The 27090-nt window shown below is 38.4% G+C and overlaps 1 protein-coding gene across 2 annotated transcripts in view; it reads left to right on the plus strand.

Annotated features, from left to right (window-relative positions):
- SLC22A16 (solute carrier family 22 member 16) overlaps positions 1 to 26932 on the plus strand; it is a 37918-nt gene extending 10986 nt beyond the window's left edge. Inside the window, exons 2-8 of one of the 2 annotated variants that reach the window (XM_021392569.1) lie at positions 9054 to 9530; positions 11574 to 11691; positions 13542 to 14091; positions 15629 to 15756; positions 16120 to 16229; positions 16717 to 16816; positions 21826 to 26931. In XM_021392569.1, the coding sequence (XP_021248244.1) occupies positions 9054 to 9530; positions 11574 to 11691; positions 13542 to 14091; positions 15629 to 15756; positions 16120 to 16229; positions 16717 to 16816; positions 21826 to 22038 (1696 nt within the window). In that variant the 3' untranslated portion in view covers positions 22039 to 26931. Of the gene's footprint in view, positions 1 to 9053; positions 9531 to 11573; positions 11692 to 13541; positions 14092 to 15628; positions 15757 to 16119; positions 16230 to 16716; positions 16817 to 21825 lie in introns of both variants that reach the window. The other variant, XM_021392568.1, reaches the window with a different exon arrangement.

Consider the following 27090-nt stretch of genomic DNA (forward strand, 5'->3'; position numbering starts at 1 on the left):
AAAGAGCCAAGAGAAAAGTTAAATAAGAGACAATACATAAACTCACTGTGCATTGAATCTCCATGAATATGTGGAGAATTGCAACTTGTTTGACAGCAAAGAATCTCTGGCTGAAACAGAGTTGCTTTTCTGTGACGTGTATGTTGACCCTGTCTCAAATTTTAGAAGACACAGTATTATCTGACATTTAATTCCCTCAGTGTAACTTATTACATCTGAAATTATTCTTTTTATTTCTGAAATATTCCTAAAAAGATACTAAACAAATGTATCTGCTTTAGCTCTTCTGTTTTGCTCTTAATGAAGAATCATCATTGTACTGAAAGAATTAACACAAGAACAAGAGTTGTAAACGGAGCCAGGGAGAGTAAAATGGCCCATTATACAGGTGATACCACACTTTATGTTGAGCATCTTAATCATATTCCTGGCTGCATAAGTAATGCTATGAATAAAATAATTGCTTATGTTAAGGAAGGAAGAAATGGGAGCAGTTTAAAATTGATTTGATTCATAGATCTAATATTCTGTATTACATTTTGACTGAAAACTTACAAGGTACTAGGATGTGCAAGAATGGTTATAAACATTTGCCAGGAAAGTGACATCCAGTGTACTTGAATTGATTAGTGTTACTTGTTTTAGTTTTTCAGAGGAGATCTTTCAAAAACTAATGAAGAATGAGAAGTTTTATAAACATTTTCCTAGCAGGGAATAATTAGATTTCTGATCTAGAAGTTTATAGCCTTTATTGCTTAACAATATCTGGCATGGCCAAAAAAAAAAAAAAAAGAATTCAAACTGAAAATGAGCTGTTTACATCTAAATTTCCTTAGGCATTGTTATGAATAGGGATTGGAAAAAACAGTTCCTTTTAATTACTACAACAGCAAGGCTTAATTATTTTGTAAAATAGAAAACATGTTGGCCTGGCCTTTGAGTGTTTTATATTTCAGCCATTGTGGGTTCGTGAGAGCTGCAGGAGCAGGTCTGGATGTAGGCAGTGAAACATGGAACCCCTGCCCAGGAAACGTACTGGGGTTGTGCCTTACACCTACATTGTCATGTCTTAGTATTAGAAAGGGTGGTCAGGAATTGGTTGGTCTTCATGATGTGTGAGGTTACAGGGATGTTCAGCAATTCGATCCAGTTGTAACTATACTCTACAGAGAGGAGGCAAACAGGCCATTATAAAGGTATTAAAAGTGTCTGAATAAAAAAGGGGATTGGAACAAAAAGCAGTCCCTAATACATTTTTGGGTATTGTGTAATTAATAATGGAATACATTCAGTTAGCCAAAATCAATTAATGCAGTACAAAACAACTGAAAGCAGCCTTGATTTTCCTTAAATTTCAGACTTAGAGGTATATAGAAAAAACATATAAAATCAAAATTGGGTGGAGAGTTCAAGAGAGGCAAAAAACTGTCAGAGTTAGTAATTACTGGAATCTTCTGATGATTGACATGTGCTTGCTGCAGTGGAAAATGAAAACAAATATTAGCAATATATTTGTAATATGGCAAAAAGAGAAATTTCGATTCCTCTCTTTGGTAAAGGTTAAAGATTTTTAGAAGAAAATATCTTTTTTCCAGCATTAAAAATTATTATTTTTTTAACCATACCTTTGCTTGTTTCTCAGGATATAAAAAATTGAATTAATTTAATTACACTGGAATTTACAGACAAAGCTTTTGTTGTTTGCTTTGATTTAAGGAAAGTTTTCTTCCTGTCCTTGTTCTCATGTTGAGTTATTTACACAGACACTCCAATACAAAGGACTTGCCATAGTTGCTGCAAAAGGTAAACATTTCCAAAAGATAATATAAAAATTAATGGTATTCTTCTTGCAGTACTGGAGATATATCTCATATACCACTTTTTTATGGTAGCTGACAACAGTGTCTTTTTAATGACTCTTCCAGATAATGTTAAAATGATGCATGTAAAGTACAGGAGAAAAGGTTGCTTGCTGGGATTCCTTTACTTTGACCATGTTTGCTCTTCTGATGCTCAGATTCAGATCCATAATGAAATGATAGTTGGGATAGAAGTATAATCCTTGGCACGATCGGTTTTAAAATATTGAAAGAATGATTTGGTGTCTGCTGTTCAATGAATGCATGTTGCTGCACATATTGTCACCAATGATGGTGTGCCCTCTTGATTTCTATAGGCTTTCTTATTCCCACAGCACCTGTACTGTTGGTACATTTACCTGCATCCAGCACAGTGTCTTCTCCCTCTGAATACGGATTCTGGAAATGACCACCTTGCTAATGTGTGCTGAGACTATTTGCATAGTTTAAACCGTCTAAACTCTTGACTCTGTCAGGCAAGTAAGGCCACGTCTGTTGTATATTTAAGACTGGTTCCAAATCTGCAACTCTGTACCACAGCAAAAATACCTCTCCTGTGTCTCACTGAGCTCCTATCAAAAAATAAATGTGTAAATGCAAGTAATCACAGCTTGTTGGTTTAGAGTGGAAAGAATAATGAATGGCTTTTCTCACATTAAAAAAAAAAGAGTGGAATACAGAACCGAAAATAGTCACTAAACACAAATTCTTTCAGAAGTGGTAAATATCTGGAAATTTCATTTCACTGAAGCCATGCTGTTGAGTGTATGCTGCACAACAGCAGCATGCTGTGTTTTCTGACTAAGCGGTTTGCTGACAAGGTGGTTGAAAAGGCAAACAGTAAAAATAGTTCTCGTAAAATCTGTGGAATAGTACAGGACTTTTGCTAATCATAGAAAAGCCTTGTGACTCTATCCTACACTGGAAGGATTTTTAAAGTTTTATACTAGCTTTTGAGGAGTACCTAATAGATTTGCCATCAGTTCCCCCTCTCCTCTCTTTGATGGATAGACAAGAAAACAAGTACTATCTGGAAAATATTTTGTTTTACATAAAATTATTGTCTAACAACACATTTTGTCCCAGGTGTGCACTGCAATAACTGGCAATAGTAAAAGTTCTCTGAGGTAGGGATTTGTCCTCTAACATACACGCGGCAATGTCTACTTCAGATATTGCCTCCCAGATGAACCACCTTGCAATTAGACTGCTACTGACTGCTTGCATGGATGCAATGTAGATTAGATCAAGCAACTGATCTGGCTTGTTTGCTTTTTAAAATCATCTATTTTGACTTTTTTTTTCCAAGTTAGATCATTTACCCAGATAAAATTCACAGCTGGTCCACATAAAAAGTACCACCACAACTGAGGGATCACTATGTCTCAGGGAATAAATAAACTGTGGGAAAGGAGAAGGGAAGAAATATCTTACAAGGACAGTGCCACAGGGTATGTTGTGTCATGAGACTACAGCCACAGTGACAGTAGTCTGGGATCTAGTTCATTATCCTTAAAGTGTTTCTTCAATTCGGGTACTGAAATTATGATACTGAAATTTGCTTTTCTTAGATCATAAAACCTATGCAGAAGGATAAGAAAATGTGAAAGTCTTTACTGTAAGCTGTAAACTGAAAAAAGAATAACTGGGGATAAATTTCACAAAAATATTTTAAGAGGGACTGGCACACTTTCATGCTGTGTCTTGCTCAAACTTTTATGAAGACAGTTTTATGCTCATTTGACTTCTGGCATTCATTAAGTGCCTCTGCGTTGGAGCAGTAACCTACAAAGTCTTCCTGACTTCTATATTTGACACTGCTGGCAAGAGTGACAAAATGTACTTGCCAAATAATTATCTGTTGTGGCAAGACACTGAAGAGATGGAAAAATACTGTGAAGAGACAGAGATTATCATAGTTTTTAGGACAGTCTTCATGATCACAGATCTTAAAAACTGCAAAAAAATAATTTTTTAAAATAAAACACATATAAGGTGTTATTGAAAATTACTGCTTGCAACAATATAATTTACCTAATCTGATATGTGTAAATGAAGGTAACTGGCATATAAAATATCCACTCCTGCAACTGCCTTGAGTTCAGTAGAAGAAAACAGATGATAGAATTTGCTGAGAGAAGCCTTGCCTTCTTTTGGTGAATGCTGATTGTATTTATTTCTACTGCAGTGCAATTTTCTTAACATTTCGGTGCATGAGCAGCAGTATCTCTTATGTCAGGGAAATTTAACTTTCAAAATGGAGTTTGGTGAGGTTGCTAAAAGGATTACATTACATGGTTGCCTGCAGTTGAGAGATTTAAGCTTAGTAATAGCGGAGTTTCTTATCTGTCCAGTGTTCTTAACTCAAGAATTAGGGAAAGAGTTAATCATTTACAGCAGATAGCAAAGACAGCATAGACTTTAACCAGGGTCAGCGAAGTGCAGGGGTTCTGCTGTCACCTCCTGCCCCAGCACAGCCTGCTGCAGGGAGTGCCCCAGGGCCCCCAGTCTGCGGGCTGTCCTCCCACAACGAGGAGATGCTGCCTGAGTGCACGCCAAGAAACAGACCCAGGATTTTAAGGCTGGGAAGAGCAGTGACATGGCCTGGGACACCCAGCTGTCCACAGGGAGGGGGCCCGGCTAGCAATGGAGCAGGGAGCATCTCTGTGTGCCTCCTTGCTCAGCACTGTCTGCTGTTCTAGCAAACCTGTGTCTGCCATGTGGCTGGACTCATGGATTTCTCTGCTTTTGTCAATCTGCAGCTGCTCTGGCAAGGGAAGTTCAGTGTGTCTATAGTACTTTTCCATCCCATATGTCATCCTCCTTACATACTTTTCATGCTTTTTATATGTTGTCACTGATGGCCTAATTAACTCCTTTTTGGTAACTATGCAAGTTGTCCAATTTCCTGACCTCTGTGCATTCAGGCTTTCTGGAAACAAAGCTCTTCGTACCCACAGGAGAAACTCAGCAGTTCACAGGGTTGAGCTTTTCAATCCGGCATTGGTGGGGATTCCGTCACGATGCTACTTTAATCAGCAGTGAATTTTGCCTTCACAGCAAAGGTGGGCTTTAACGTTTGGGGGTTGTATATATTTTCAGAGAGAACTCTAGCCAGCCCATTGTGGAATTTTACTGGGGGGAACAGTAGGGAACTTTTACAGACGGAAAAGCAGCCTGCGGAGGCAGGGCTGCGGGATGCCTTCAGACACTGGTGCTGCCAAACACTTCTGTAGCTTCTCATCCAGCCGTATTCTCTCCTATTCCCACTTCCTCTGCCTGCTCCTTGGCTTTTTTATTGAGCTCTGAGAGGTTAAAAACTGCAGTGCAGTCCGTCCTTCGGGATTCAGCAATAGCTTGACTATTGTATTGTAAAAACACACGTTTTCATACACTAGTTAGAAATGGCATAAATTATGTCTGTTACCACCTCTCTGGCATTCTATTTGACTTTTGGTGTTTGCTTAGCATAGGTGCTACAAATGAGGTAAGAAAAATAATTACATTGTAGAGCAGATTTCTTTCTCGGAGCTGAATAAGAATTTTGTAATGCTGAAAACTGAAGAACATTTTTACAAGAACCAGTTATATCTAGTTCTAAGTTAAGCCCTTGAAAGATGGGAGAAATATAGCATGACACAGATATTTCTGTAAAATAAATCCTTCATTGCTTTTTGTAGAGGTGGACACTGTTCAATAGGACACAAAGGAAAAATGAGGAAGGGGTAAGGGATTGTAATTTATATAGTTATACAAAGCAGCTAGAGGGGGAAATCTGATAATTCTCTATGAAGAAATGATAAAAGACAAGGAAGATTTATTCAAGGTTGCACAAGGATGTTTTATAAGCAGCTAATAGTCTCGCACTAAAGAAGGGGACATGGAGATTAGATGTAATGAGAAATTTTCCAGCAATGCTTTGACAGTGGAGCAGTCTGTCAAAATGGTTACTGAAGCACGATCATAAGAGATATTCAGGAAGAGATAAGGTGAAACTCTCAAGGGAGAAGTTAGTGCAGAGATTAGCTAGAACTGATCAGAATTACGGCCCTGGTTATGCTCTTGGGATTTAGGTTTTACAAAAATGATACAGTGCATTTGTTCCTGCCATCTTCTCAGCGTTTGTTCCTGCCATCTTCTCAGCCTATATCCTTACAGGTTGTTATCTTCCTTCAAACCTCTCCAGCAAGAAACAGCATAAATGTATTTTTCTTGCTCACTTTTACTGAGCAGAAGAGAGATGATGAACCTGATGTTTCTTATATGGGAGAGCTAATTAGGAAGCTCAAGATGAATGGATGGGAGTCTGAAATTACTTTGTTTTTCCTGTGTCTGGGAAATACCAACTGGGCTGTCTGACACTACAATTTCTTGGTGCATAATGACAGATATTGCAAACGCTGGGCATCCTGGTTTGAGGTATGCCACTCTTTATTAGCTAGTAAAAGATGTAGTTGCCCAGCTTCTAGGGCTTTAATTTGCTGATCTGCCACAGGTCATCTAGTCCTGATTTCATCCAATTTTGCATCCTGCAGTAGTAGCCCAAGTTTCTGAATTTGGTCTTGCTCTGATACTTTTAAAATCAGTTTTTCTCCTTTGTTGAGAACAGTTGCACTTAAAATAAGTAAGTTTAGCACTGAAGATAAACTAATAAATTTTGCTAACCGTATTTCTCTGCATTAACAGGGGGACAAAGGATAACTTTTGCTTTTTGGGTGGTCGAAGATAGTTCAAAAGCCTTTCAGAGCAGTTTCATTCTTGCTTTGGATTATGGCTAGCTACCTAGTTCTTCAGAAGCTGTTCTGACGGAGGATTGATAGGGTTAAGGGTTGCTGTGGCTATGTCAAATTTCTCTTGACCGTCTCTCTCACAAGGTGTAATGGGAAAGAGCACAACATTTGTGAGAGTCTTCAAGAGGGAAGTGGAGCCCAGCTTATTGAGCTGCAACTGTGAGTTTAGCCATCTGGCCCTCTCTTTGGACTGCTGTGGAAAAATCAATAGAGCTGTTGTCAAGACAAGGAGCGATAAAAAGTGCTGCTTCTGAACAGCAACAATGCCATTGGAAAGACAGGAATGGCAAGCTGGTTTACATTTACCAAAGGAAGAATTAAGGATCAGGAGGCTAAGGACAGAGGAGATCGCCCTTGGTCTAAGAAGGCCCTTGCTGCTAAGAAGGCTAATGGTATTCTTGGCTGCATTAGGCAAAGTATTGCCAGCAGGCTGGGAGAGGTAATCTTTCCCCCCTGCTCAACGTTGGTTAGGTTGCACCTGGAGCACCATGTCCAGTTCTGAGTCCCCCAGTACAGGAGAGACCTGGACTGGAAAACATCCAATGGAGGGCCACCAACATGGTGAAGAAACTGGAGCACCTTTCCTGAGACGAGAGGCTTTTCAGTCTGGAGAGGGAGAGGCTTGGGGAGATTTCAACGGTGCATACAAGTACCTGAAGGGAGGGTGCAAAGAAGATGGAACTGTGCTCTTTTCAGTAGTGTCCAGTGCCAGGACCAGAGGCAGTGGGCACAAACTACAACACAGAAGGTTCTGTCTGAACAGCAGGCAGCACTGCTGTGCTGTGTGGGTGACAGAGCTTCCCAAAGAGGCTGTGGAGTCTTCTCCTTGGAGATCTTCAAAAACCTGCTTTTGAAAAGCCTGCTCTGGGTGTCCCTGCTGGAGCAGGGATTGTGCTGGCTGGACCCAGAGGTCCCTGTCAACCTCAGCCATCTACTGATTCTGTGAGGTGGGGATGGTGAGAGGAGTTAGAACTTTTCCATTGAAAAGATTAATTGGACAGTCGGACACCGTACCCAGCAAAATGTATTTAAATACTTTGGCTCTGAATAGTTCAGAAATTCGTTAGAAATTATGATGACAGATGATTAAAAGTCCTAGGCTAGGTTGTGTTTTAAACCTTATCAGAAGAATTCAAGGCTAGATTGCATACACATTAGTAGGGGGTGATCTGGAGGTTGCATTTGTTACGGGCACACAACATTTCAAGGCAATTGTTTTTTAGGCATAAATTCAGCAGAGACAGCCTCTGATTATGTTTAAAAAAACTGTTTTTTGTTTCCCACTATCCAGGCCCAGCGTATGCTGCATTAAGGATATATGTATAGAAACTCACCCGATGCTTCTTCAAGTTAGTGCAGATGGTTGGTTTCCAGTAAATAGAAAAGGGAAAGAAGGGGAAACCAAAGCTCTATTGTTGTTGTTGTTGTTGTTGTTGCTTTTCTGAACAAATGTTTTACTAATTCTGTGTGTAATTTTAATAGTTAATTGAGGAAAGGACTCCTTATGTTTAGACTATCAGAATCTCCTAGAATTTACAGTGAGTGATACTAGAGTTTACTGCAAGTCTTTTGACATTCAGAATATGTGTGCATTGTATACACAAAGACTTGCTTGTATCTCAGGCATATTTTAAAAGCTGTTAAAATGCCAAACTTCAGGCTATGCATAAAACATTCTTTTACCATGTTTGTTTTATGATACCATCTTTAATACATAACTGCACACTCTGCTTAAGCCAGAACACCCCCAGATTTACAGCTATGTTTTGTTACAAAGCATTTCACCCATCAGATTCTATCTTCCTCTACACATGTCTACATGTATTATCTCTTTGTCTTTCTGAGGCAATAAAGCAAGGTGGAAGATAGATGGAGTAAAGATACATGGATACAATTAGGTGAAATGAAGGGCATAATGTGTTTGCTTTGTTTTATTTGATGTGCATATCTCTATCCCTAAGAAGCCAAGGTTGCAACATCCTGATTTCTCTGACCATTCTTGTAACCTCAGGTCTTCTTCGGAGAGATTTTGATAGGATGAGATTGGAGGTGGGGGTTTACTTCCAACTTCACGCTTTAGGTCAGAATTGATTATTTTTAAATGGTCTTCTCTGTGCAGCCATACACATAGCTAAGAGCAGCATTGATTTTTTGACAAAAGAGATATCTGATATTTCCTGAGGACAGATGGCTTCTGCTGTGCATCTTTTCTCATTGTTGTTTTCTTGCAAGGCTTAGCTTATTTTGAAGCCACACTACATAACAAACCACTAGACAATAAATAATGCCTCCATTTACAACTTTGCCACAATCACTGGGCTGATCCTAGCAAAATAATTGTGTTGATGGTTTTGTGTTTATAAAAGGCTTTTCTTCAGTAAACCTTTTTTACTTCCCTTTGCAGATTTCAAGCATGTGTGTATTTTGCATCTGTCTTTCAAGCTATGTCATGTGGCATCCATTACTTAGCATCTGTGTTCATGGCTGTTACTCCTAACTTTGTATGTGGGATCCCTGGAAATGTGAGTGGCATTCTCTTCTACAACTCCTCTAAAGCAAGTCTAGAGGACATCTGGACAATGTGGACATCATCAGAAAATTACATTGTAGCCCAGCTGGAAAATGGAGAAATCTGGGAACTTAATCAATGCAGCAAGTCCAAACGAGAAGTCAGTTTTGATCTAGCATATGAATACAAAGGCAACAAGTCCATATTTTCTTGTTCTGATGGATTTCTCTATGATGATACAAAATGGAAGAGCACTGTTGTTACACAGTGGGATCTGGTCTGTGACCGAGAATGGCTGGCAAAATTAATCCAGCCTACGTTCATGCTTGGAGTCTTGGTTGGAGCGGTGGCTTTTGGTGACATTGCTGACAGGTAAACTGCCGTTCTCTGAACATTGTACTTTTAGACTGCAGTAACTCCATTCATATCTATCTGTTTTGTTGTTTTCATTCATTGTGTACGAATTCCGGAGGTTTCAATGTTGTTTATTCACAGATATATTTAACTTGATTTCTTTTTCATACAGCAAGTACTAATTTTCCAATGTCTTTGCTAATCATTTGCTTTTGGAATTTATTTCCTACTTTATATCATCCACTGTTCTAGACTTGGTCCCTCAAATTGCCCTGTGCAGCTAGCATTTTGCCCCAAGATTCTTTTTTTTTTTCCCTAGAATAGTAATAGTAGAAATATCAAGAGTAAAACCTAAGAATAGGTGTTCACCTTGTTTTCCATGAGGAGAGATTCCTTATGATAGCGTACATTTGTTTCTGGATGTAAACAGCTTGAAGACTACAGGGGCGTTGAAACCCATGTATATTAAAATAAAAAATTTCCTAACCTCTATCATGAATACAGCTCTCGGGGACTGATGCAAAGGCTTTGAAGGATTGAGCAAGCCCCTTTTTTCACCTTGCTGCCTGATTGCAATTTTTGCCTGAAAGATGAGCTTAAACTTCTGCCTTGAGAAGGCTAGTCCAGACAGAAGGAAAAAGGGTTGTCACTGTGCTTTGCTGTGGTTCCACCTATTTACTGGTATGACCAGAGTTCTGCCTGAGCCAAAGGAGCATCACTCAGCTCAGGGCCCCCGCCTGAGTGTGCCAAGGCTGTCCTTCAGTTGGCTCCTATGGCTCTGCCTCCCCTGCTGTTTTCTGAGCTCGTGCACTGAGAGCCAGCTTCCCAGACAGGCTCAGAAGCGGCAGTGAGATCCAGGATGCCTGTCTGTGCCTGTTTGTCCATATGACATTCAGTTTCCTAAGCTACATTGTACTGTCCCAGGCAGTTTATGTACTTGTATTTTGATTTGAAGACTCCTTTAGTGTTATGCAGCCCTTTCTCTAGAGGAGCTTGTTAGTTAGCAGCTCTGTTAGGTGGAGGGTGAGGATATGTTCCACACCAAACACTATGAGGAGGAAAAGGAGACCAAGCACATTGTTCTCTGGTTTTCCTTCATTAGCACAGCATTATGGTGTGACAGCGTGGGAATGCAAAAGCAAAGATGATCTTCCTTTAGTTTGTCTTCTGGAAAACATGGAATTGATCCTCCCTCCCAGTTCAAGTCTTTGTAAAACCATATTTAATACAAAACCAGAATGTAATGCCAACATTTGTTCTGTGACTCTTAAATAATTCATAGCTTTATTAATTAATACCCAGACATGATTTATGAAGTTAGGATCGTATTGTTCTCATTTCAATTAATTTAAGCCATGAACAGTCTGTTGAGATAATACACACGTCCTGAGTCGCAGATTTACAACCATGGATTTTACAGCTGAAAGTTATTATTTTCTGACACATTCTGGCTGGTGAGAAATAAGTTTGTGGGTTACTCCCATTCCCAATTAACAGATTTCCCAACAGAAGAGCCTGCTGGGACTCACTGGGATCTCTTCTGGCGGGGGTCAGAAACCAGATGTGTGTAATGACCCTTTCCTCATACATCTTCCAGGTCAGGACTAGTGAAAGATGGGAGGGTGCTGGAAAGAACTGTGAGGTGTTGTTTGCAAATGAATGTCTGGAAAAAGCAAATCTTATGTACTGACTTCATAAATAAGACAGAGTAAATCTGCAGATTAATTATGGGGAAGTTAACTTGACAATGGATGTGAGAAATATAATGCCAATTCTACACTTTACTTCTGGCAAGAATTCTGGAAAAATTCCAGAAAAGAACCTTCTTCCATAGGAGTTTCCATTTTCTGTGAGTTTAGTTGGAATTACTGAAAAAATAGAATTTTTCTTTCTCATGTGGCAAGGAAAATAGAGGAAAGTAATCCAAAGTTTCTTTGGTGAATGAGAGCCTTAGGTGCAGTATTTTCAGACTCACTTCCAGACAGGCTCTCTGAATTTGCAGTTTTATTTTGACAGAATGTTTATGGTTGCTCATCATTTTATTGCTGCTGTGATTTGCAGACTGGGAAGACAGCGCGTTATGTGGTTCACAAGTGCTGGTCAGTTTGTATTTGGCATCGCAGTGGCATTCACGTTTGACTACTACAGCTTCGTGATTGTGCGCTTTCTCCTTGCTATGGTAAGAAAGGAGCTCACCCTGGCTCTTCTATGTGTCTTTTCCTTCCCCTTCTCAGGAAAACCCCTTTTTTTCTTATTCCTCTTCTACTTTGTTATTCTAAAGCCCCGTCTGTTGCACTTATTTCAGCAGAGCAGGGAGAGTCTGAATGTTCTTGGACCACAGCACTTTTCCTCTTTGAATTAATAGAAAGCATCTGTATGAAGCAGTGTTTGGTACCTCCTCCATCCCAACCTCTGCTGGACTGGTAATTAAATACCAAGTGTGAGCAGTGAACTCTGGTTTTTGCATTGCAACTGGCATTGCGTTTCTCCTTGTTGTTACAGATGGAGTATATATTTCTTAACAAATCTATAAGTATGATTTTTATCTCTGCCATTTGCATTGATGGAGGAGAGATGCACTTTTTCTCTTCTGTGCATCTCTTTGGTCTTTTAAACTGCATCTGAAGTACTAAATAAATAGGTGAACATGTTTAGCACTTAGGTGTTTATACTATACTAAAGGCTGTTCCGGTACATGTGTCTATGAATATCTATGCATACATGTATACCTATATATCTAGTATCTATATAAGATATATATGATAACCAATTTTTACATCCAAAAGTATATTTATAGTTTTTCACTGTATAATGCATCAAGACATTAGAAAGCTGTCACAAGAAAAATGATGTAAGTTATTTAAAGAAGGTGGGAAATTTGAAATTAATAATATGAATTAATTTATTCCTGTGGGCAGTCAAGAGAAGACATTGCACCTGGAGTTGCCTTTGCCTGATTAAAGCTCAGAAGGATTTCCCAGCAAGAAAACTGCATGGCATTTCAGCCTTGAACAGTGAGATCACCAGGATTCCCTTCACTGGCTCCCTGGCTGTTGATGACAGGGGCTGTGGTAGTTTATAAAATCAAAAAGCTCTGATCAAACAGAAGCCATAGGTTTTAACTTCCCATTGGGAACTGATTTGAGAGAAGGAGATGTGAAACTCTAATCCTGCACCACTGAGATCAGTGCAGCTTTCCTGTCAGCTTCAGTGAGTTCACAGACAAGAGTTTATTAACTGGAAGATTTGTAATCAGAAAATTGATTTTTTTTAAATTTGATTAATCAAAATAATATACTGGAATATTTGCTAGCCTAGAATTTCTAGCTGTGTTCTGAAATGCTTTGAGTTAAGAAGCGTTTAGAGTGTTACTAGCAAAACTGAAATACATGTAAAATGCATATAAAAATATGTATTCAATGAAAAAATCCTTAAATGAAGAATATGCCAGTAATTCCATTCTGTTAGTGTGGCTGGATCTGTATGAGAACCTGTAACTGTGTAAACGAGCTTCTCTTCCAACACTGTAAAAATTTGATTTAATGACTATTTACAAGAATATGAAAGGTAATTTTCAGTAAATTTGCTGTTCTGTGACATGCAGATTGGTAATAGTCTACTTAAAAGCCAAGGCTGAGATTTTCAGAAGTGGCATTTACTTTGTCGGACTTGATTTTCTTGAGTGTCCAGTTTGTGATGTCATTAAGGACTCGATCTTTGGAGGTGAAGTGACGACAGCAAGTTAGGCTCCTTTTCACGTGTCTCTTGCTGGCTCTGTACACTAAACGGAAGCATCCAAGAGCAATTCATGTCTTTAAACACAGTTCCCAGGTATTTTGAAAGTCTGAGTGAGTTTTTTGTCCAGCTGATTTGTTTTCAGATTTGCCTTTTTTTCTGTCACTGAGCTATGAGTCAGTGCAGTGCCAGTTAAATGTACTCAAATGAGGAACGCTGATATCTGTTGCACAAGAAAAGTAGATACAAACCTCACACTGTTTTTTTGTTTTTTTCTCTTTCTCCATTCCCCAGGTTTCAAGTGGCTATCTGGTTGTGGCTTTTGTTTATGTGACTGAATTTGTTGGCACTAAAGCACGAACCTGGGCTTCTATGCATGTCCATGCTTTTTTTGCTTTGGGAATTATGGTTGTGGCACTCGTGGGATTTTTGGTTCGGACCTGGTGGGTGTATCAGATATTTCTCTCCATAGCAACTCTTCCCTTTGTCTTGTGCTGCTGGATGCTCCCAGAAACACCCTTGTGGCTGCTGTCAGAGAAAAGATATGAAGATGCACAAAAAGTAATCAATATAATGGCAAGATGGAACAAAGTAAGCACTCCCTGCAAAGTTTCTGAACTGTGCTCAGTCCAACAAGATGACCCAGGCACTGACAGAACAAGTGGCAGTGACACATCCTCAACCAAGAAGCACAACATTTTAGATCTGTTTTGTAACTGGTACATTGCGAGAAGGACCATCACGATCTGGCTGGTCTGGTTCACTGGGAGCCTGGGGTACTACGTCTTCTCCCTGAGTTCTGTCAATCTAGGAGGCAATGAATATTTAAATCTGTTTCTCATAGGTAAATAGATTTTCTACATTATTCTTTTCTGACAGAAAAAATTCAGAAATGTCTAGAAATCAGACAGCCAGTTCTTTATTCATCCAACTATGAACCTTGTTTCAAAATTTTCTTGTTGATTGGTCATAAAGCTGATTAATACAGGAAGAAATCTCACTGTTTCTCAAAGGAAAAGAACTGAGAATTTGTTGGTGTACAAAATTCTTCTCTCTTTGTCTTTGTGATTGTAAAACCATATTCTAATTTTCTCCTCTTTGTCCTGCAAGCATCTGGCAGATCCACACAAAACCTAATGGCAGCAGACCAGCAACACAAAATGCGTCTATCATTCTGTTAAAAGCACAAACTAGGAGAACACACAAAAAGTTAAGGCTACAGTCATGTGCAGCCATAATATGCTGAGTTGGTCTGTACAGAAAATAGATTCACAATTCTCAGAACCAGGGGTAATTTTATTATTCCAAAAATGTATTTTTAGTCATGCTATTCTTTTGTTGATCTGACTGTAGTATTCCCGTGGTATATAAGTTGTTTATAAAGTGCATTCAAGGCCTGACCTGAAGTTTGATTGTAAAAATCAGTGGAAATATTCAACTGACTTCAGAAAACTTCAGGTTGGGCACACAGCTCTGAGACAGCAAGGGAATAAATGATGTGCCTTACTTTATGCAACCCAGTGCTCTCAGTGAAATGTGTGGCTGTCCATGTACATCAGTGCACAGAAGGACTGGGGCTCTCATGAGTTGAGTTTGAGTTGTCACATACTGTAGCATATTGGTAGGCTGGAATGGTGAAGAGTGGGTGCTTATGATGGAGCGCAGTAAGTAAATCACTGTGCCCACCTCTTCCAAAAATATTCTAGCAGACTGACATAGTGTGACTGGCTGCAGCCTGCTTTTACTGATACAAACCTCAGCATTTGTTTCCCGATATTATAGGTGCATCAACATAGTACATGTTCTCAGTAGAGAAATGCAACGGATTTGTTCTTATGTTCTTCCCTGACATTACTCTGGACATAACAAGATTCTTCACGAGCAAGTTGGCTTAAAACATGTCCAGAATGGCTTAGGATCAGTATAATTTATCTGGAGGCAAACCATGCTTAAACATGGTTTGTGAACAGTTCTTGCCAAATGCTGGTCCCATATGGCTGTATAAGTTTTTCTCTGGAAAGAGACGTTAAGAAGAGAAAATCTGCCCAGGTCGGTTATTGTAAGCAGCTGCCCTCTCTTTAAAGCAAGCCTTGCTACTTTCTATAATTTTCCACCCCAAAGAGATTTGCAGCTACTCTGTGCTGTAAAACCTGTTCCACTTGTCCTCCTCCATCCCCCACTGCCATATCATAGGCCATGTTTTCCATCATCTATTACGATTTCTGTGACCAAATGAACGAGCCTAACACATCGGTTGTCTCTAGATTTCACATACTCAAGCTAACCTCCTAGATTAAATGAATCCCCATAAAGAGGAAGCTAGAGTTGTAAGATGAATATGTGTAATCATGACTTAAAACCAAATAATTTCATACTGACAGGTGCTGTGGAGTTGCCTTGCTATATCATTGCTTGCATTGGGATGGACAAACTGGGAAGGAGAAACACACTCATTCCGTTCCTTATTTTAAGTGCACTGATCTGTGTTTTAATTATGTTCATACCTCAGGTTAGTCATATATTGTTGAAAGCATTCCTATAGTAGACATTTATTTTATAGATCCTGAAGTCTGTAGATGCAGCTGCTCTTTCCAAATCATATGCTTTTAAAATGCAGCTGCCAATCAAGGATAGATTTCTGTATTTTCAGTACAGACTTCACAGTACTGTTGCTGGAGTCAGATGTAAAATGTTCCCAGGGCTTCAGAGAACCAGGACTGGTAAAAAGTTGTGTGGACACATTACTTGCTTTAAAAAAAAACAAACAAGTAATAAATATTGCTTTCTGTTTAAAGAGGAGTCATGGCTTTAATTTAAGTTTGGAACAGTGATGTTTTCTGGTAATTTATTTATTTGTGATCTCTTTCAATAGGACTTTAATGTGTTAATCATCTTGGCAAATATGGCTGGAAAATTTTCAATAGGTGTGGCATTTGGCCTTATATACCTCTACACAGCAGAACTGTACCCAACAATTGTAAGGTAAGAATTTTTGCCGGAAGGTATTTGTCATTGTTTTGTTGTTATCTGCTTTTCTTTTTCATGCTGTTGGGCCAGAGCCAGCAGCTCTTGACATTAGCAACATCGGTCTAAAAGACAGGATAGGATGAGTTCCCCTGCTGCTTCAGAGTTGTCTAGTATTTGGCTGTACAGTAAAATTTTATTAATTTTTCATTCCCTTGGCCATTGAATGGTTTCACTGAGGAACTAAAAGAATACTCAGTACTTTCCTGTATGTAACATACGCTTTTCTTAAAAGCCCCGGTCCTTCACGCTGTAGTGCATGCTGAACACTAATCTTATTTTTAATCTTCATTTTAGAAGTAGCTGAATTTCACTAAAACATAAATTTATATTGTTGAGGCAATAGCTTTCTAGTATAATTTGAACTCATCCTATGGGTGTTATAATTTCTAATTGTTTGCTGCATCTCCTAGAATTCTTATCAAAACATTTGTTTTATTTATAGATCGCTTGCTGTTGGAAGTGGGAGCATGATGTGTCGTGTAGGCAGTGTGGTTGCTCCTTTCTGTGTGTATCTGAGAAGTGTTTGGATTTTCTTGCCACTTGTAAGTATTTACTTCAATGATAAACGTTTCAGGTTCTGAAAAGTGTGTGTCACTTGTCTTTTCAGGAACTGAAAGTTGAACTTTTCTTTTGAAAAGAATCGAATAAACCATTGTTTCTCTAAATTTTAAATCTCAAAGGTTAGTAACTTCCTATTGTTAAAAGTATGCAGCTAAAGCAGAAGGGAGACTGAGTCACTGAAATCTGAGAATTGTTGTGATGCACAAACATTTGTATGCACTGGATCCTAGTAAAAATTTGATAAATATATTTCCCACAAAATTATACTTTATCTCCCATGTAACATTTGAGAAGTGTCTCAAGTCCATACTTCTTTAGTCTGCAGACCATGCTAATAACTTACTCTTAACCTTTTCCAAAGACAGAGTTTTTTTCCATTTAGGAAATTCACCATAGTGGCTGTTTTTTTATAATATTTTTTTACAATGTACTTCTATTTTTCTATTATTTATAATATTCTTCTATTTTTTTATAATATTCTTCCCTAACCTTTTCCCTGTCTTCCCTGGGACACTGCACCTTTGGAATGGTTCTCCAAAAGATCAAGACTGTCTTAGACTTACTATGCTTGGCCTTCATATCTGTCCCACAGCTCCTGTTTTGTATTTTTCATTTACGTGAACCAAATGAAACAATTCATGAAATGGAAAAAAAAAGAGAAGCTAATGATATATTGAAGATGTTCACGGTGACTTTGACAAGGAACAGAGCCTTGGATTCATTAAGCACACTCTAATGTAGATTATTTCCAGGTCATGCTACTATTGGATCCTTATCTCTAATTGCCCCAGGGGAAGACAGGCGGGGACCATTCCTTCATAGATCTTGGGCATTTTTTCTGTGTTATGTAGCTTCAGTCCCATTTTGAACAAAATATTTTGTTTCTTTCCTGCTCACAATGAATTGTATTTCTTGATTACATTCCTCTTATGAGGCATTTGCTGCTTAAAAATCGTGCAGCGTTTCAATACCTTTTTTTTCTCCTGGAAGGTAATTTATGCTGATGCAAAATTTTAAGTAATTATGAAGTTTATATTAAGGATATAAGTGGACAAGAGCTTATTAACAATTTAAAAATTGTTTGAGTTCTTTCAAAACTCCTTAGAATTTGCTGTGACTAGAACAGCAATGTTGTATGTAAACTATATATGTCAGAAGGTAAAAAAATAATGGGATGTGTCTTCGACCTAGATTCTTACTCTAATTTGCTCTACCACACTGGAATTTCCTGCAAAAATGGCATTGTGTCCTTTTGATTTTGCAACAAAAAAAAACCCCTTAAATTATAGATGCTAGAGATCAGTCTGAGAGAATTCTTGGGAATTTGTTTCATGATTTAAATTAATTACATTCAATTGTTTTGGATGAAAACAAAGAGGATGAAGCAGACCACAAAATAATTTATTCCCTCATGCTCCTAAAAACTGTTTTCTTTCTTAGTAATGACCCCAAACTAACCAATATAGCATCTCAGAAAAGTCATAGAAAACATTTGCTCAACAGAGTGGCCATGAGGGAACATTCTCTTTCTCTGGTCAGTGTTTTACCTTTACTAGCTGAGATAAGCTTTATCTGTGCAGAAGTGCTGCAGTCAAACCACAGATGATGAATGCTCAGGTATGCTGGAGAACAGTGCAAATGGCAGTGTGAACAGAGGAATTATTTCAGCTATGAGCAACTCTCAGTGTGCAAAAAGTCCCCACAGTATTTGTAGAGCTGTGTAGTAGTTAACTGTGAATATGTTGTCATTGTTAGCTCCTACTATAAAGCAATTGTCAGTTTATTAAATAGGCTTGTCTTAGCATGGAGCATAGCTTGCCAAGTCTTAGGTAAAGTAAGTGTTTTGGAATGAAAGGGAAATTAAATGGATTACATTTCTGAGTAAACTGATATACATCATGTTGACCTATTGTATACACCATGCACTGTCAAGCAGTTAATACCGCTATTTGTTTGACAGTCTGCCTCACATACAGTTATGCCACCTGTGAGCAATGCAAACACATCATTTGAATGCCTATAAATCTTGAATAACTTGCTAAATGTGTTTTTTTATGTGACAACTTTCAAGAAAAATTGTAGTAAAGGTTCTGCTCTTTGTATATCCTGTTTATGTTTCTCAGTGGTTCAGAATCATGTTACATTAGTCCTTTAAGAGGACCTTGATTTTTCTGTCAAATATATTACAAGGTACAAACAAAAATAACTCCATTGAGGTCAGTGAAGTTAAATGAATGAAATTCCCATGTTTTAAACATTTTCCATTGTTGTTGAAGTAGGGATTTTGCAAATAAGATTACATTTTTAGATTGGTTCCAAGCAATCAGTTATAAATATATTTGATTGGCAGACTAGAAGAATTACTTGTTCTCAAAAGTAAAAGTGTTATTTTGTGGGGATAGTTAATGCAAGTCCTCTTTCTACTTCAAGTCTACTATGTCCCAGCCTTATACCAGTGTGAAATTAAATTCGTTGCTTGAGGTAGGGAGGAAGACTTAAAAAATGGCAGCACATCTTTTTGAAGTTATTCATGGTAGCTGTTAGAAAGTGCTGGATGTACTGAAGTACAGTCACATCTCAAATTAAGAGCCTGAAAAAGCAGTGACTTAAACATACACAGCTGCCACATTAATTTCAGTGGAGCTTAAACAAACTTAAATATTTTGCACAATAGTACACTTCAATCCATAAACATTTAACTCATTGGCTATATCAGAAAAACATTTTCCGGTGCTGAATTAAATATGGACAATGTTACAGACATAATATACACATTTGTTAGGAACACACAAAGGGCTAGATCCTGGCAGATGCCTCATGAAGAATGATGTCAAGTTTGCTAAAGGCTTGTTTTGACTGAATGTAACTTCATCGATAAGTTTGGATACTGGCCCTGAAAAAAAATAGATGATGTTTGAAAAGGCATTTCATTAATATACTGTGATTTAATTGTTTCATATTCTGTCTTTCATAGGAAGCATTGGAAAATGCCTTGCAGGGTTAGGTAGAAGGGAAACGCAGGGAATTAGCCTGGGGTGCAGCAGCTTTCACACTGGAAAAAAAGAGACACGCAGTGATGGAATAGAGTAAAGAGAACTGAGATTAAAGGCAGAAAAGGTGGTGTTGTGCAGCTGTCTAGGTCAGTGGGAATTTGCAGCAGATAAGAGGTAGGTTCATGAGGAAGGGAAACACTAGATGAAAGTGTCTGAAAGACCAACTGAAACAGAGAAGACATATATCCTCAAAGCACAGTGTTGCTTTAACCTTGCTGTCAGACATCAGTAGTGACCCTGTTCTCATAAACTCTGAATGTATGGATATCCAAAGAGATTAGTAGTCTGTAAGCTTCATTGTCCTCAGTATCCCTTAGTATTCTCAACTGTAAACATATGACAGCCTAAGAAAATGCGTAAGAAAGGAATTACTGTGGAATATCTGCCATTTTGCAATTAATCCTGTCTTGCAGGAAATAGCTTTTAATAGTAGAGGAGAGTTTTGTCACTCAGAAATCAGTGTGTTCTCTGTTTCAGTTGATCTATCAGGCACTTCGTATTCTTCTCACTCAATACCATTTCCTGTGGTCCTATTACTGCTAGGATTTTTTTTTGTAATTTCTCATGGTGAGGGAATGAGTATTTTATTTTCACTGTCACTTGTACTATTAAACAGTATTTTGCAGAAAGAAGAGTGTATGCAACTGTTTGAATTTTGCTTCTCAAAAACTTGCTTGAGACAAGCCATCCTCTTAACACAAGAGAAAGGAAAAGCAGCACAGTGTATTTGCATGAAAACAGTTCCATTCAAGGTCACAGTGGAGAACTCCAGTTTTAAAGCTTCGTTCTGATTTGAGGAGAAAGTCTCACTTAGATGCAGATGGTAGCGGGCCAGTTCTTGTCTCCAGCACTGTGTGAGGGACAAAGGTGTAGTACTTCCAAATGTCCCTTCTCACACTTGTAGGGCAAGTATTAAACAGGACAAACCTGAGAATCAGCACAGGGCCAGATAAAGATAATACGGTATCAAAGAACACAGTCATGAAATGGAAAAACTCTGAGGCCAGGCATGATGTACTGTGCAGAAGCATTTGAATCAAGAGAGATTTGGATTATTTATAACCTAACATTGGAAGAATGTCAAGGTTTTAATGCCTGTTCTGTACTTCAAAGGAGGAACGTGGAAACTGTTCTCACTGAGCAAAGTGCAGAAATGAAGGGAAAGAAGAGATGCTCAAGGAGCGTATGTGTGCCTCTGCATCTACCCAGCATGGTCCTGGTCCTTGCTCCTTGGCACTGAAGCATGCTGTTACAGTAGCATGTATCCCACAAACAAATCCAAGATGTGACCACGGTGCACATGTCAGTAAATGCCCGCACCCCTACTGGATCTTGAATGGAAGTTCAGCAAAATATTCCTGTTGAGAGTTGCATTTTCAGCTGAAGTGCTCTCCTGAGCAGGGATGCACACTTCTGTGGTTCCAGGCCAACAGCCTGTACCTAGAAATTGTGGTCTGGCTGCACACAGGAGGAGCAGGGATGCAGGTATGGGAGGAGAGGTTCAGGAGATAGAGCGTGGATTGAGGTTATAGGTGGCAGGGAAGTTACAGCTTTGTGAACATGCATGTAAAATAAATGTATACAGTCCTATAATCTGTTCTTAAATACATGCATGGTAGTAGACATACCAGATGAAGATATATGTACTCTCTTTTCTCAACATAATTATTCCTCCTTGCACTGTATTGATCCCTTCTGGAAAAAAACACTTCACTTGTTCTTCGTTAATTCTACACTTCATTAAATTCTGCTGCATGAGCTTTCATTTACACAATAAAAAAGCAGATCTTTTATACAGTCAGCATTTAGGACTTATGGTATTTCCTTTACATCACAGCTCCTTGAATTTTATTTCAAGCGTACTCTCAAGCAAGACCAAAGATTTGCGTACCTTGAGAAACATTTCTTCCCTTACAGCTACTTTTTATTTCTTCTAGTTGCTTGTTGGAATCATGGCTCTTCTGAGTGGAATATTAACATTAATGCTCCCAGAGACACTTGGAAAACCTTTGACTAATACTTTGGAGGAAGCTACAGAAATGGGAAGGAACAAGGAAAACTGCTCAGGAAAGACTCCTCCAGCAGACAGTGGTCCAGCATTAGAAAAGATAGAGATGTTTGGTCAAGAAACAGTCAGCACTGAGAAATAAAGCAAGAGCAAATGGCTGCTCCCAGTTTTAATAATTATATAACTTATAGATCATTTTATTCAAGAAAAGACTGTTCTATAATATCTGTGCCTTTTAATTTGTAACACATCTTTCCTTTTTGGTAGAGCAAGTATATGAAACCGTCACATGACTGAGGTACTGCAGAAAATTTGATGAGATTTCTAGATCCCTTCTCAAACTTACTTTGCCTTTAGAAAACCTGTCTGACTTGCTGTGACCAGTTGGAATGAGCACTGTAAATCATGTAACCTACTTGATTACACATATGTAAAAAAGTGCCAATTCTTACTTTGGATTTTCTGCAGTTAGACTTGTAAACCCACCACAATGTGCCTTGTCCTTTTGCAGTTGTCAGTTACAGACTTGAGATTTCAATGCATTGTGAAGTCAAACACACAGTTATAATTCAAGAGAGAAGCCTTCACATTTCATGAGGTCATACTAATAATATCAAACTTAAACCAATTTTTTTTTTCAAAACTGATTCCAGAAAAGCTGTCATTTCTAACAAAAGTATTCTGTGGAATAGCTTCTGACTGAAAAAATAATATTAATTTTGCAAAATGTGCAAATAGTTTGTATGCTATTCATTCTGTTGAATGGTAAATGTATTTTTATTAGTAGCTTAGAAAAAATTGTTCACTGGATCTACTGCTGTCTTTGTAAATTCTTTTTTAGAGAAATCTGCCTGATGCCTTTTAAAGCATTTTTCATTCCAGATCATTATTTCAGTGCACCCTTCTCAATGTGTTCAGCTCAGATTTAGCCTCAGATTCTTCTAATGCTTCAGAGCAACACCAGCAACTTTGCCAGACACCTCCATGGAGGCTGAGCCCTTCTTAGTCCTCAGAGGAACAGAACAAGTGGCACATGGGCCTTAGTCAGGCTCTCTGCAGAGGTGGACTTAGTTATTTAAGAAATAGACATGGTATCTAGACACCATTTGTATCAGACTCCATAGACTCTTGTGGACTCTGTAGCTCCATTTTTTCCTTACAGTACACAAAATCAGTTACAAAAGTATAAATTAAAAAATGATAGCTAGAGGACAGTGATTTGCCAGTTATTCTGGTATTTTTCATCAAAGTGTTTGTAGGTGTCATTTAGATCTTTTATGAGCATCAGTGCTCATTTACTGGTGCAGTGACTGTGCCTTGTGACTGTGGACCATAGAAAACTTAGGAAAACTTAGGAAAAAAAAATCTAGCTGCTCATTTATGGCTTTCTGTCCCAGCTCTCTTTTTTCATTCTGCCTCCAGTCCCAGAGGTTTCTTCCTTGCCTGTGAGTCTGTATCCTCTCAGCTACCCTTGTTTGTGTGGGCTGGCATGGGAAGCTTCTGTACATCCCTTGTCTGGGCTGTGTGAGCCCTGCCATCTCTGGTGTGAAATCACAATTCTTCTCACCTAAGGCACCTACTCACAGGCTAACTGCCACAATCTCATTAAAACAAGTTTTTCCATGTTAACTTCCTTGACACATACCCCAAAATCAGACATCTAAATTATTGTAGATAGATAAATATTTGATATGTTGTAGAGTCTGTCATGTTTTTCTATTATATCTGCACAGCCGTATTAGTTTTAGTGAATTCTGAAACCAGAATAATTGTTTATATCCCCCTATAAAATACTTTTTCTTCACTGCACTGTCCTAGAGTGCCAAGTAGGACTTTGGTTCTGGGCATAGGATTCAGTCATGTCCTATATGACAACTAACATGCTTTGAAGGCAAGCAAAAATCAGTAAGTTTAAGTTTAGGGTGATAATTAAAGCAGAAAGAGGTCTTTGTTCTCCCTTCTGTTATGTGGGTGTCCCAGTGTTTGCAGAGAAAACCTCTGAAGAGAACTGCATGGATTACTATGGCTTCCATCAAGATATAATTTGCTCGGCAAAAGTATGTGCTTTTAACCTTACCCATGTGAGTAATCCCATCATTATTCAGAGGAGCACTTGAATACATACTTTGATGACTAAAGATAGGATTACTCACATGCTGTGGCTTTCTGTTTCGCTGAGGAACAGACCCAGTATTCTTCCACTGCCTTCAGATCCCCCTGTCCCGGTTTCCAGAGCAGAACAACTGCCCTTATCTGCAGGATCTGTTGCTAAACCCCAAGTGCCCCACCTTAAACAAGGACTTAACCACACTAAAGAAGAAAATATCATAACATAGTTCTAACGGGCAGTTAAACTGATACGGTCTGACTTCACTGCCACTCTCCCCATCACAGAGCTCTAAATAATTGCATTATTTTGGTGTTCCTTCACATGATACTTTTTTTTCATATATAGTCCTATCTTAAACACTTCCACCTTCAGTGCATGGGACAGTACAGTATGTTCTAACAAGGTAATAAAAAACATTTTAAAATTAATTTTTTCTGCTTTCTTATCTGCAGAATAACTGATTTGGATGTTACCCTGCTTTAAACAGTCAGTGCATGTTATGTGTTCCTTTGACTCGAAGGATTCAGGACCAGGCCATCTGTAATTGGTATATGTACGGCAGAGAAAATAAGAAAAAAAGCAAAGACTTAAATGCACAATGATAGTGAGCAATCCTTGCAGGCTACAGTTTTAATCTTTGCTCTGAAACACAATGCAGCCTGATGACTTTTAACCCTTAAAGCCAGTTCTTCCTATCCCTGAGGTCAATTAGTGTTTGGTCTTTGATTCAAGTGAGAATTGAACTTCCCTGAACCAATTAGGCTATTTTTTTTCCTAGAAATAAAATGTTAATTAATCAATAGGTACACCTTTTGAGATTTCATGCATGAGTAGCTCTGAGGATGCTCTGCGGCCTTCTGTCCATTTAGCTGAGGATGCACATTACTGTAAAAAAGGAAATAGCATTTCTGAATTTCTATCTATAGAATTTCTGTTTGTTTCCTTTTCCATGTGGAGAAAAATATGTTTAACACTAGTTCTATGTTATAAACATAGCATAGATGGGATGAGTTGATTTCTTCTTCTTAAATATTCATAGATTATCTAAATCCTCTTGAAAGAGAAGACTGAGTTTGAGAACAAATGCTTCTAAATTCCTCTGGGGCATGTTTTCCTCTCATTGCTAATAAAAACTATTCCTTTTCATACTTTTTATCTGAGTCCTTCAGTTCTTTTAAGTTTATGTTTGTCATCTCCATCTGTGTGTGAATTTATTGTGCTGAGCAATGGCTCTGGAGATACGTGATGGTTTTCTGAGGTATTGGATTAGAATTCGTATCTGTCTTAATTGCTGCTGGTCATTGTTGCACAATGATAATTTCTTCTGTCCTAAAATTGATACAGTATTTTATTGAACAGTCATACTGTTTGTTAGGGACATACTTTCTTGGTTCAGTGAAGGAATTTTCAGTAGTTCAGTATTAACTAAAGAAGATCAGTAAGTAAATGTGTTTGATATTTTTAATCTGTATTTTTAAAAATATGTGAAGAGATGCATTTTCTACTTTTATAGCTCACTTCAATTTATGAAAATTTCTGTTCCCTGGAAAACACTGTAGAAAAAAAGCTGTGCAAATGGTATGACTCTGTGTCAGATGCTTTGGGCTGTGCCCTGAGTGAATGAGGGAGAGAATCCTGCCTTCAGGATTCAGGCAGAGGAGTTCTGTATGACAGCTCTGTGGAAACAGAAGATGGTGTGACACCTCAGCTGTGGGTGAAAAGGGGTGGAGGACTCAGTGGCATTCTCCTGCGTCTTTCACAGTTTATTTTTACCAGCTCCTTACGTGCAGTCGCTTAGGAAGCCTCTGTAGCATGGGGCTCAGCAACATGCAAGTTCTTTGTGTGTGCCTTTCACAAGAGCTCACAAAATGCAAGGTCATTTGAACTGTGGGGACATGGTGCCAGAAAGGCATTTGTGACTGCTAAAAGGAGGGTGTGGATCCATCCTGTACACTTGTAAATACATCTGAAAGGTGCTTGCCTGAATCCCACAGCAGAATTGTAGGGAACAAATTAAACGCAAAGATAATGGTGAATAAAGACAAAAGAACAAGTTTATGCAATCAAAAAAAGCCCCAACCAGACAATCCAGTGACTTCAGTCAAGCCGTATCTGCACTGCTTGAGTGCAGTTAAGATAAGTTAAAGCACAGCTGTGTATTCACAACCTAACCATTTTGTGCATGATTGTGAGCCAGGTGAAATGTGCGTTTTGGAAACATGAAGGAAGTACGTGTTCTTGGGAAGGAGTTTATTTGCCCAGAATATGGCTTTAATACAATCTATGTGAATAATGTTTTTTTGAACATGCATGTAACTGCAGATAATAAATACAAGAATAAAGCTAATCACATTATCTAATCTCTACACCTTTATGTAATGTAAGGAACTCCGAACGCTCAGGAGCTCTGTTTGGTGCATGCTTCTTGCAGGAGCTGGGCTGCTGCTCCGGCATTTCCTGCAGATCCCTCCTGCAGTAAAATATGAGTGATACCTTCCGCGTGGTTTGGGCTGGCAGCTGTCACATGTTGGTCTGTTTCCTGTTTTCATATGCAGATGTAAACTGATATTTGTATAATACATTATGTGGTGACCTGTTTTGCATTTTAGTTGCAGGAAAAATATGATCCTTGTTTGCCAATATTTGTATAAGCTGGCTGGAGCAGTAATCCCTAGGTCAAACTTAGTAGTGACAAAAATAGCTATGGATATTGAAAAACAATAGGAATTGATCAAAAAAGAGAGTAGGTGACTATAGGGATGACAAAACAATACAATTCATATCCATTTGGTGTTCAGTGGATTTGAAAACTAAATGTAACTTCATGCAGGAATTGAGCTCACAGATGGCATAAGGAAAATGAGAATTGCAGCTATCTATAGCCCTATTCTTTTTTATTTGTCCTCTTAGCTCTTCTCAGGAACCTACTTATTTTCCACTTCTCTTAACTCTCAAATTAGTGCAAGTTGTGCCATGCATCCTTTGTTAATCTTGTTTATTCTGATCAAGTTACACCCATCATTTGGCTTCATCTTTCATGTTTTTAATGGCTTTATATGTCCTTGATAGGTAATTCAGGTTCTT

The sequence above is a fragment of the Numida meleagris genome, chromosome 3 (assembly GCF_002078875.1).
Source record: "Numida meleagris isolate 19003 breed g44 Domestic line chromosome 3, NumMel1.0, whole genome shotgun sequence".
In the NCBI taxonomy this organism is placed as follows: Eukaryota; Metazoa; Chordata; class Aves; order Galliformes; family Numididae; genus Numida; species Numida meleagris.